The sequence below is a fragment of the Branchiostoma floridae genome, chromosome 2 (genome assembly GCF_000003815.2).
Source record: "Branchiostoma floridae strain S238N-H82 chromosome 2, Bfl_VNyyK, whole genome shotgun sequence".
In the NCBI taxonomy this organism is placed as follows: domain Eukaryota; kingdom Metazoa; phylum Chordata; class Leptocardii; order Amphioxiformes; family Branchiostomatidae; genus Branchiostoma; species Branchiostoma floridae.
In genome coordinates, this window is record NC_049980.1 from 22,322,673 (window position 1) to 22,335,165 (window position 12,493).

A 12,493-nucleotide genomic window follows, 5' to 3' on the forward strand; every position below is an offset into this window, starting at 1 on the left:
GGACAACAAAAAGAGGACTGATTTTTTTCATTGAGAATGAATAAGTTGTAATGAGTAAAGACCAAGTGCCAAAAACTCAAGCACACAGTCAGAGAGGAATGCTGTTGGAAGAAATTCTGAGCAGGGACCTTTTGTTGTGAAAACTCCTGTAACAAAAGGACATAGGGCAGACTTATATATATCAAGTTATAACTTTTGTAGTGCAGAAACACAACAACCAGTGTTCTATTTTTGGAACAGCAAACAAAAAGGAGGGCTCGCACTAACCTTTTTCTGAGGTTTGGTGTCAGGTTCACTTTCACTCTCACTTTCAGATTCGCTTTCCGAGGAGCTCTCAGATTCACTACTGCTGCTGCTGCTGCTCTCAGGCTCCTGTAAAACACACAAGATACATCATCAATATCACTTGTACTTCACTACCTAATAAATCTATAATTGTAGTACATAGTAGTAAACAGTTATTTAGAAGAGTAGGGGGACCTGGTGTGCTTGGCTAAAATGTGAGCTGTATCAAAGCAACATTTTTCTACCACTAGCTACATTACAAAAGCCTTCATGTTAAAAAAACAACTGCTTTACCCTATTTAGCACATAGTACATGTACACCTACATACATCTTCACACGCATGTATGCACAGATAGAGAGTGTGAGGTATATGTAGAGATCCACAATCTTGTAGATTACAGAGGTTAAATATAGATGGATAGACATGCAGCTCAACATTGACATCTTGGTGTCTTAATAAAAGTCATATCATTTGCAGACTTCATGGTTCATGTATCATAACTTTGACTCTTACCTCATCTGATTTCTTCTCCTTGTCACTTCCACTCTCACTTTTACTGTCATCGTCACTTTCACTTTCGCTCCCACTCTCACTGCTGGAGCTGCTGGACTCCTCGCTGTCAGACTCTGACTCTGGAGGGGGGAAACAGAAGAGTTGGAGGGGCACAATTTCTATGGCATGTTACACTCATGTACCTTCTTGTACCTTGTATGCTGTAGTTTTATGAAAGACCAGATGGATCAATCAATCATTGAATTCAAGATCTTTATCTTCATTTTCCGTGCATTGTTCCAGGACCAAACTTGATTTTTTTTTTTGTAGGTTCTGCCTTTGCAGAGCTTTACTGTCTCTTTCCATCAACTGACAAGCAAAAAACTGGTTCAGAAATCATTCTGGGCACACATAGTAATGTAAACTGTGTGTGCCCAACAATCTCACCCCCCTCCAACCTTTTCGAATGGACTAGTCTCACATTCGCTCTCATTAACATTCCTCTAAGAACACAAGACAGACGACAGGAGGAGGAGGGGTCACCAATCCCACTGATTGGAAAGCGCTGACCTTGAACCCAAAGTCGTCAGATTGATGTCTCTCATCTCACACTTCCCTGATTTCCCCTGCATGTACTGAATGGAGCCTCTTCATTTCAGACCACAGATTTTCTTCTCTATTAATATTCAGTCTTCAGATGTGGCTAGGATATTAAGATGCTCGTTGTTTTCACTTTGTGGTGATTCGCGATGACAGCTGTTGTAAGACGGGGCAAAACTGTTTCTATTTCTTTGTCTTTCCACTGGTGGGCTGGTTCGTTTCTCATTTGCATGTTAAGTACTAAAAACTCAATGCCAATGAAGCTTTATAATCTTCACTAAGAGCTAGAAATTCATTTTTTTACCTTAAAATGTAGGTGCACAGCAAATGTTTTGGGCGCACAATGTAAGGAGTGTCTGACTCAGCAAAATGTAATTTAAAACCTTACTGCTTCTCTTCAAAATTCAAATTCTTCAGGTAACTTCAAAATTTCAAATAAGTACATGTCATCAAATCCCTTTATTACTTTTCTGACATCTAAATTTTAAGAATACACTAAAACACTAGTGTTACACCTTTATGCACAAATGTAAGTAATCCACAGTCAAATAACATTTGGTGCACAAAAATGCATATTCACACAGTATTTTAAGCCCGGGCACTAATATTGTTTGTTCCTACCCTTGTAGTGCTTAGTGGCACATAAGGCAGTTTCCTTTGAGTTACTGTTCATTCAGCAGGGTGGGTTACAGGGAGGGGTCGCTAGCCCTTCCCCTTTAACGTGCTCAAGGCACCTCCCCAAAAATGGGACCCCCAATTTACAATCCTTCCAAAAGATAGGTGTAGCCCTAACTGAGATGCGCCTATCCAGGATTGAACTGGGGTCCCCCAGTTACAAATGTATACAAATTGAGGCCAGGAGCTGCTACTAGCTGAGATACAGGGACATCACTCATGCTAGATCTTAGCTCACCTGATTCTTCTTCCTCATCAGAGTAGAAGGCCTCCTTCTTTGGCTTGCCTGCTTTCTTCTTATGGGTCTTCTCAGCCCATGGCATGGGTACCTGGGGGAGAAGAGAAGGATGTCAAGACAAGGTCGTTCCATTATGAAAGAATGTGAGGAGGAGCCTGGGAGTGGTCATTTCATGGCTGATCAAGAAAAGAGAAGATAGATGAACAAGACAGTAAGAAAAAATACTACAGTCTATTGAACGAAGGGGAATGGTATTGACACGTTGCTGTCCTGTCCCTCTTTCTTCCTTTTCCAGGACAGACCTTTTTAATTTAAATCAAGATTAGGTAAAATCAAAGAAGAGATGGATGGACAGATCTGTGACAAACATGAACACAAACACAAGAGGACAGCATCACAGAGAAAAACTGGAGTTCCTGTAAGCAGCTCCCACCAGGACAAGCTCCCTGTAACTATATACCTGCACCACAGAGGCCTAGTACTGTATACATGTATACACTAATACAGCATACACTAGAAAAAACAACATCAAGCCTACTGGGTAAACAAATGTAACTGTTGTTTGTACTGAATTATTTTGACAACCTTTGCATTATCATGCATGTAATCACAAGAAATGTGATACTGTAGTGCCTTAAGTCTGAGAACTCAAAACCTTACAGTATCCCAGACAACTTAACTAGAAATGAATGTTGTCTGACTTTCAAGCCAATACAGAATGTACCATTGCATTTGCAGCCTTTTTCAACATAAAAGTTCCATCTATTGGACAAAAGTCTTTGCAGTGACTTAAATGCTGTATACATCGGTTATATCACATATGATAAATATGCACTTCAACTAAAGAGAGTTGATCAAATTTCATAAAACTTGTAGGACTACACCTCTAAAACATGGAAATGGAAGTCCATTTCCTCCTGTGTGATGACATCACAGGCATCAGAGTTGGAGAGTACCAGACACTTGGCCACAGGCCCAACCTTCGACCTTAACTCTGTAGACCGTCCTTCCTCCATGCCAGATGGGGAGAAACTTGGCTATCAGTTGTTGGCAGAGGAAATGGAACGTTCAGGAGCAAGTCTGATGCCAACCACAGCTCCAAACTGATAACACCAGGACCAACAGCATGGGAGACTGCAGCAAAGTTACAATGTACACAATATGTAGGTGGCTTGGATGTTTGTTGCCGTGAAAATTCCTCACAGTTCACTTGGCTGCCACTGTAACGTAGGCTGAAAGCTAGTCGAGATCAAAGCCTGACTGGTCTGCACACCAGCATCTCTTTAAGAAAAGTAACAACAAACTTGAAGTGAAGGCAACCATTCCTCCCATCCTCTATACAACTGTTCTTGACTTGAAGGAAGTGTTGAGCCCTACAGTCTATCAACGTCTCTCTGCATGACTTCCTGGCCCACACAGGTGTCTTCTTGAGATAAGTGACAACAAGCCAACCATTCCTCTTGTCCTCTGCATCTACTTAAGGTGATGTTCAGAACTCTGATCAGTCATCAACTCTGTGCACGGCTTCCTGGCTTTCAGAAGGGCATTGTCTCAAAGATGAGTAAAAACAAAGCAAAGGAAACAATTCCGTAGATCCTCAAGACATTGTTTAGTCCTTGAGTCCAGTGTCTTCTACACAGCACCAGACTGCCAGGAACAAACAGTCTACCACCCTAGTCCAGACAGAGACTCTCCTGGCACAGATGAACCGCAGGAGAAGCCAACCGATGGCACACGACGTGACTGGAGCATCCTGACTGACATCCGAGACAGGATATCTGTATAAACTGTCTGTCCTGACTCGCCTTGTTGTGATAAAGTTTCCAATGTGTGGAGTGTGCGATGTATCTGTCATCTGACACTCTCAGCTGGCATGTAATCACGCCCTTGCTCTTTCCAGGACTGAGACTATGGCACGTTGTGCACTTGTGGCATGAGCAGGGTCACCCTGGCCATGGGAACCAGGCTAAGTTTATTCAACACCTGTTAGTTACCAACTACAGTAATGGGTTACTCAGAAACAAAAAATACTGTTGAAGGCAAATATTCCAACAATTCTGGAATTGGTGCTACAGTTACTCAACACTCATCATGACTGTAACTTAGTCCTGTGGCTTAGTGACCCCAGCAATAGCAAGGAGGGTCGGTGATACCCGGCTATTCTTAAAATGCAGGGAGGTGCTTGGAATCAAAGTACATGGATACCAGGCTAGCTAGAAGTGGAATAGGCTGAAAACTTTCATCTGGTTGGCAGCCAAAACACTGATCCTAGCCTTAGGGACATTAGAGTTTATGTGATTTAAACTGTTGAGTCTACATACAAGGCCTCTGTTTTTATGTTGCAGCTAAAGGCCATACAAATTAGGTTTTGAGGATGACACCCTCTGGACTGGATATGAATTTGGTACAAGAATTCAGAAAACATTAGAGTTTTGTTTTCATTTTCGGATGCATTTGTTAATTTTTGGTCAGTTTTGAAACAATAAAACTCATTTTTAAAATTAAAAAAAAATTATGGCCAATATATGATTGGATTGGACATGCTTTTAAATCTAGCTTTATTACAACCTGCAGAGCTCACTGCCCACTGAAGTGACGTATCATATGTATATAGATATACTTGTACATTTGTACATTTTCAAGGAAAGAAAGGCAGAGAGGCAGGGGTATAAATAGTCCAAGAGCACTGCTCATTTGGACACCATCCATAAGCTCAAATTTGTGTGACATTGTGGCACTATCCTGTATGACTCATCACAGAACCATACATCTGGTAAAACAAACCATGGACAGTCATGGAAAAGTCTGTGGTTGCCCAGCATGCTTTGGGTGCCTGAGCAATGACCTGACTACAACAGTACAAGTGATCTACCATCTGAGACATGCACACCAACTTGCCTGAATATACCAGGACTTACAAGTAGATACAAAATTTCCATGCCCATTTTCCTTCCGAATTGCTCTAATAGCATTTAGTTTGTAAAGATTATGATACATATACAGAAATAAGTATGGAGAAAGTATAGATATATTGAACATTGTATACAACAATGCAATAAGCAGTGATACTGAATCCCCAATATTTTTACAATATCATTTCATTTCATTTCACTACACCGTCCAAATCATATCTTTCTGGTAAATGCCTCGAGATACTACCATAGAAAAACTACCACAAGCACAGTAATGACACACGAATGGGATATCACTGCTCAGATCCAATCAGACTAAATGGGAGAATATAAGACCTGAGTTTAACATCATATCCTAACAATCACAAAGATAATGCTGACAGACACTTTCATTTGCAATGAAACAATTAAAGTGAATATTGTCTGCATACACGTAGCTTAACCTTTTTATGGGACTCCACATCCAATGCAATTAGGCTAAAAAAAGGATACCTTTGGCACTGTAATATGATATTCCTGCCTCCACCCAGACCAATTCAAAATCCATAACTCAATGGCTGTAAAAGGGCTTTCTGATGAAATTATATGTCATTTTTCGCTACCTTCCATCAGTGCTCCCCGTGGAAGATGCATGCCATACTGACAGTGATAGGTTGCATTGATTCTGGTACTTAGCTCTTGGCCTCTGCAGTTATGGCATGCATGTGAGAGAGAGGGGGAAAAAACCTGGCCAAGGTAACCTGCAGATAATCTATCTACATTTATTACCTGGTTACCATCTAGCACATCATATTTTCACTCTGACTACATTAAATTATCTTAGCACAATACAACAAAACGACAACAATGGTGAAAATGTAACCAGACAGGTGGCAGTGCACAGGAGTTGGTGAAAGACAAGACAGAGGTCTAAAGTCAAGATTCTGTCATTTACTTCATGTCAATGAAATTTACGTAAGAATATACCTCTTCCATGCCAATATGTTTCCTGAACGTCTGAATAATTGTTGCATCCCAATTAAAATTGCATTTCTCCTCTTTGACTACTGTGGAAAGGAAATCACTATCTGCCATTGCATCTTCCATTGTTTGCTACATCAACAAGCTTCATGAATTTAACTGGTCTGCAGTCTGTTGGGCTGCGACGGAAGGTAACTACATTTCTTACAACCTTTAGAGTCTCTTTCAAAGGTAACCGAGGAAGACAACCTAGTTTTAAGATAGCAATAGTGTTTCAATATGGAAAAGCAATGTAGCTCACTGTGCAGTGGAACTAAACTATCACATTGTAAGATTTCTGACAATACAATGTCAGGATCATTTATCCACGGAACAGAATAATGGTTGAAGATTGGAAATACTCTGCCACCTTTTCAGTCAATCTACAAGATTCTAACCATTTTCACCCCTACGTCGCATACCATAAAACCAGAAGAGTTTACCTGACATGGCTCCCAAGATGACATGTACTTGTTGGTGATCATAACAAACATACTCGGCGTGCCGGGTAAAACCGACTTGTCACCTCGAATTTAACGTTTACAGCCGTTAACACCTCTGTACCGACTCCCGTACAGAAGCGTTGTTGAAGCGGTATTGCCTGTGACAGCCACCTGAGGCTGCTACCCCGAGAGAGAGAGACATATAACGAGCGTACAGTAATGATCTAGAACATCATTGAGCATGCAGGGCTGGGGAAATTGCTGTGGACAGCCCGATCCACGTCTCAGCTGCCCCGAGGCCATGGTTCTCTATGCAATCAGCGTAGGCGCTCATCCTTCCCTCGACAGGTGCCATCCATCTTCTTCCCCCTGCTGCTTTTCCCCTGCATACCTGAGTTGGCTTCTGATTGTGTTAAGGCTGCATGGAGACTTATTTAGATGCAAGGTTGGTTAACACCTCTCTACTAGTGTCATTTCTGTTTGTATTAATTCCCATCATCTCATTCAGTCTCGGAGTAAATGAAATGTTGAACAATGCATAAATCATACAAACAACTACCAAACCTTCCCAGCTGTGATTCTGACTTTATCTTAGAGACCATGCACCCCAATGCAGAGGAAACTTTATTGGAAACCCTGATAGTTTTCTTTTCTGATCAGGATGATTCAATAAAAGATTTTAAACAATGACAGATTAGGACACCTGCCTACAGCTATGGAAGAGATGCAGAAAAGGAAAGTCATGAACATCCGTCCATGTTGATGAACAGTTTTCCACTTTTCTCCATTTCCTGCCATGTGCATGTGAGTAGGTTTGAATAAAGGTTGAAGTGACCTGGATACTGACACATCGGTTTTTTAAAGCCGCTTTTCACTAGATGGCGACAATTGGGTGATTAAAATTGGGTGGATTTGTATTTTATAAGTGGAATATGATGCATGACGCAGAAGGATGGTTTAAAAGAGAACAAAACACAGAAAACATTACAAAGATTTAGTCTCTGTCAGTATCTATAAAATTTGTTGAGCTACCTATATTTGATCATTCATTGGTCACTTTAAGGCCTCCTGAGGAAAGAAGGTATTCACGATAAATCACCATTGCAAGACAATGTTTGAATTTCAACAAGTTGGCATCTTGGAGGAGACTTGTGTACATGAACTTCAGGACATAGACCTTCTCAACAACTGACGTAAATGTTGAACCATAAAAATATGATACTGTAAACTTTTCCACCAATTAATTCACAAGCCTTGAACCAGCCTTGAACCCAGAGAGCAGAGTATGAAAGCCCAGTTTCATTCCTGTGGTGCATCCATACATCATCACGTACACCCAGGGGAGGACAGAGAAGTCCAGCTGCAAGGGGAACCTGCACTTCAAATATTATAAGAAAACATCAGCAAGTGGAGAACATCTATCTTTCTCCTCATATACAAGCTGTAATGGGATAAACTACATCTTACACTGGTCACTCTAAATTGGGAGAGACGCAAGCAACTTGGCAAATTAAATCAACTTTAAGCTTCTTATCATGACTTGCTGCTGAACATACAGTGAAATTCCACATCAGATGAAGAAAGTGTTCACCCTACACAAGTACTAGTATGTGTAAATCTTAATTTCTGGCATTATCTTTCATAGATATTCAACTTCAAAACTGATTAGATTATCTAAATTGCCAGTATCAAATCCAAACTTGAAGCTCCAGCATAATCTGGGGTATTGTCCAAGGAAAAGACAGATGCAATCAGAGTCGTACAGATTGATGGATGAGTGTGTGGGGAGGGACAATGACTTTAGTTGACCCTCCTGGTGGAGACAAGGGAGTCGTTACGTATCTGTCTGGTGCTGATGATGTTGTTATTTCTACTTATTGATAAAAAAACATGATGTATGGATTGGCTCAAGTACATGGATGGCCTTCAGATGTTTAAGGAAGGAAGTACTGATCAGAAATGGCCACGAGATTCAAGGCGAGGATGGAGTACGCAGAGTGATTCTTGTAAAACAAATTCTTTTCCAAGCAGTATTACTATCATCAACTTTTATGCAAATATTAACCCTGTCTCCCTATCCAGCTACTATATGTCACAGTGAGTGACTATCCCGCCTCAAAAAAGCGACTCTAATTATGATAACAGATTTTTTGTAACTTCAGCACCAAACATTTTTGGTTGCAATTTTTCAAGTGACTTCTATGAACACAGATGAACTTTTGGGCTTAAATTGACATAATGCCTACAATAACCAACAATAAGGATGTATCCCATTATTGCGTAAGTTGATCTCACAAAACAGGCAAGAAAAACCCTTAACACCACCACCTCAATCTCCATTCAGCTTACAAGGCAAGACTTCCAAGTCTAAATGAGTGAGCAAAACTTCTTGGGCCATGCAAATCATGAAACCAAACATTAAAAGTAACAATGAACCATGATTTTAATCTTGATACAAGATCCGAGGTAAGCACATGTCTGGCTACACAGGAGACAAATGGAACAGTGTGTCATAAGGCATCAGGGAGAGTGTGATGGATGGAGCAAAATATAAGCACTAAGAGCCATCAACGTTAACAAATCATTCATCAACACTACCTCAATGCTGACATAAAGTCCCCATAGGCACACTCTGATGAGCTGGAGGGTGCAGAAGTCTTAGCTAGTTTGGAAGACTTAAAGGCTAGTGTGTAAAAAGTGCAGCTTTAAGCAGCAACGAGAGCAGTAAGGAAAAATGCGGACACAGGAGATCGAAAAGCCTGAACGGGCCTGGATAAATAAGTCAACATATCACATAAAATGCAATCTATAAAATAATTAACAACGGCTCAAGCTTTCAAATGGTGCATCGATGACTTGTGGGGAAACTAATGGAATTCTACATTTTGGATAAAACGGATCAGTAGCAGGAATCAGGAGGAATCAGGCACGTACACAAATCATGGATTTACCCACTGATGCATTTTACTGATGATAAATCATTCATTAAAGTAATCAGGGCCAGTAAGATACATGTGGTGTGACAGGCAAGCCTGGCGGAACATTGCATGCATATCAAATATGGGGAGAAAGAGTGATAGGGAGCCTTTAATACTGTGTACGGAGAATAAACATGGCTAGAATGTAAAAATGTAAGGCAAGCTTTGCCAGATACAAGTTATGTTGGAAGTAAGGAAATGTAAAATATCCTGTATAACGTAACTTGGCAAACAGAGTATGATGCTTTATGTGATAAGAAATCAAAAACCTTCAATACTTCAAAGGGCACAACCATGCCAACTGGGTCGGGCAAGACTGCACCAAGCTTTAGGTAATGTAGTTACATTAGAAGCAACTTGTAGTTCAGCATATAGTTAGACTTCATACCACTTCCTAAAGGCGACTTGAAAAAATATTTGTCTCAATGACTTGTTGGAAAAGAGTGACAAAGCTATCGTTGAGGGGATGACAAATTGCTGTTGGCATGAAGGAAATGTACATGTACTTACACAAGTTACAGGAGATGGTTGGTCCTAGGGTGGACGTTGGTGCAAGTGGAGATGGCAGAATTTAAGCAGAAGAATACGAGTGTAGAAACTTACAGTGTGGAGGAGGTTTTGAAACTGAGAACTAAGAAAACGTAAAGGCATTGCATAAAATGTAGCTGGCAGCCAGTAGGGTCACAAAATCCTACTGTGAGTGACAAGATTTTTCTACATGAGTAAGATGAAACAAGAAACATTAAACAAGTTGAATATAGAAACAATTCCTAAAAGAGAGAAGCACATGCATTAGAAAGAATTCTGAAATTGCAATTATTACAATACATAAGATATTTTTACACATGCATTCAGAACAAGCTGTGATGTAATCAAGCAATTCTTTATAAACTTCCATGTAAAGAGACACATTTGATGATGGCAATTCCAACAAAACTTTTCACAAACAGAAACCATCCCTAGCAAATGCCCAAAGAAAAAAAAACTACCACCCATATGAGACCCATGTAATGTGTAAATATGAATGTGTAGACCACAGGAAGAATAGCCTCTTATGAGGCTAATTGTGGATCTAAATAAACTCAAACCCATCCACAAACACCAGTGAGAGAAAACCCAGGCATCTTCTGAACGGAAAACTAACAAGGCAACATTCTTTTCATGCATTTCCTGTGACAGCAAATAGTCAAATGAGAACAGATTCAAGGATAACAGATGAATAAGACCAGGTTAGGATCCAGCAGGTTAGAAGTTACACTGAACACCAGGAGGTCCAGGCTGTGCATTTCCAGACCAGCACAAGTGTACGGAAACACACCACAGCCCTTACGTCCCAGTGTGTGGGAAGGGTTAGCGTCTGAGGGATAGTTTGACACAGCACAACATACTTGCTCCCAAGGATTCACCTCCACATTTCGCACGGTCGGATCCGGCGCTGTTTCAGGGTAGTCTGGGAGAGGAGAGTATCCACTGGCCCGCTGGTTGATCATGTGGGACAGGGAGCCCAGCTGCCATTGGTCACGATCTGCAGAAACAAGGATCATCATCAGACGAAAAAATAGACTAATCCTGACTGTCCATCAGAATTAGCTGGAGATTTGCAAGAAGCAGACATGTATGGAAACACACCACAGCCCTTACGTCCCAGAGTGTAGGAAGGGTTCAATACAACTTCCTGCTTCTTCAAATACATTTATTCACTTGACTTTAACCCTAACAACAGGAGAACATTGCCCACCTTTGAAAGAAGAATCCAACACAGGCGCAGGTTTGGAGGCCAGGAAGATCTTCTTGGCGTGTTTCCCGAGCGCTCCCTTCTCGCCTGCGGGTGACACGAGCTGGCGTATAAACCGCGCCCGATCCCGGATGTCGTAGTTCTGGTCGTACTTTGCCAGGTTAAGCACGTACTGACATAACAGCTTTGTCTGAAATGTGTTCAGAGAGGCTTTTAAATGAAATTCTACATTACAATCATTGTTTACTTATGTTCACTTGGAATAAATGTTAAATTAGAACCCCAAAATATCTGCACACATACTTCAATATCTATGTTTACAAATCATGTCAATCAAAAATATCTTGTGACAGTGACAGGTCAATGGTTGGGTGACATCACCAAGCAAACTTTAAGTAGTAACCATTACAAATTCTGGATGGCTACAAAGCAAAAGAGACTAAGAGTACATGTACAACTGCTGTTTACCTGTTTGGGGTTGGTGATACAAAGTTTGGCTGCCAGGTTGAGGATTTGCAGCTTGACAATGTCCTCCTGTAATGACATAGAAAAGACATCAATGGAGCAAAAGCTCACAGGTGTGCCTCAGTAATACACATGGGTATTTGAATAATTTTTCCCTTGTTGTTCTGGTGGAAAGGTCCTTGATTACATTTGCCAGCTGCATACAAAGCCTCTTTTGTTTCCAGTGCGTGTAATGCCAGTCTAATCTATGAGTACAAATTAATCTCAAAAGCAGCAGTACAAGATATACATATAAAGTTTATACCTATACCTGCAGTACAGGCAATCATTACTAGGTGGCACTATACAATAGGAATGCATTACACATACAAACTGTCCTCCAATAAAGCAGCAGACGAATTTGTACCTCATTGATGAAGTTCTTGGCCATCTTCCTGAGCAGGTCAGGTGCAATCTTTGGGACCCGATCGGAGTACTCCCCAACCATCCACAGGATACTGGCACGGGCCATTGGCACCTGCAACAATGAATTCCAGTTTGAGTTCATTTCAATCCACAATTAGTTTAAAATCTGAGATATTTTCCTTCATATCGTAACATATCCACTGAGACATTTCAAAATGGCAAATTAATTGTAAATTAGTGAATACAGAGCAAATGCTTCTAGTA

At 40.7% G+C, this 12,493-nt stretch overlaps 1 protein-coding gene across 4 annotated transcripts in view; it reads right to left on the reverse strand.

The window, feature by feature from the left end:
• Positions 1–12,493, reverse strand: part of LOC118409916 (AP-3 complex subunit beta-1-like) — a 38,030-nt gene that overhangs the window by 7,332 nt on the left and 18,205 nt on the right. For 2 of the 4 annotated variants that reach the window (XM_035811304.1, XM_035811303.1), the window contains exons 15-21: positions 12,231–12,341; positions 11,828–11,893; positions 11,363–11,549; positions 11,031–11,149; positions 2,293–2,383; positions 801–919; positions 268–372 (exon numbers count right to left, since the gene is read on the reverse strand). In XM_035811304.1, the coding sequence (XP_035667197.1) occupies positions 268–372; positions 801–919; positions 2,293–2,383; positions 11,031–11,149; positions 11,363–11,549; positions 11,828–11,893; positions 12,231–12,341 (798 nt within the window). Of the gene's footprint in view, positions 1–267; positions 373–800; positions 920–2,292; positions 2,384–11,012; positions 11,150–11,362; positions 11,550–11,827; positions 11,894–12,230; positions 12,342–12,493 lie in introns of all 4 variants that reach the window. The other 2 variants (XM_035811302.1, XM_035811301.1) reach the window with 1 other exon arrangement.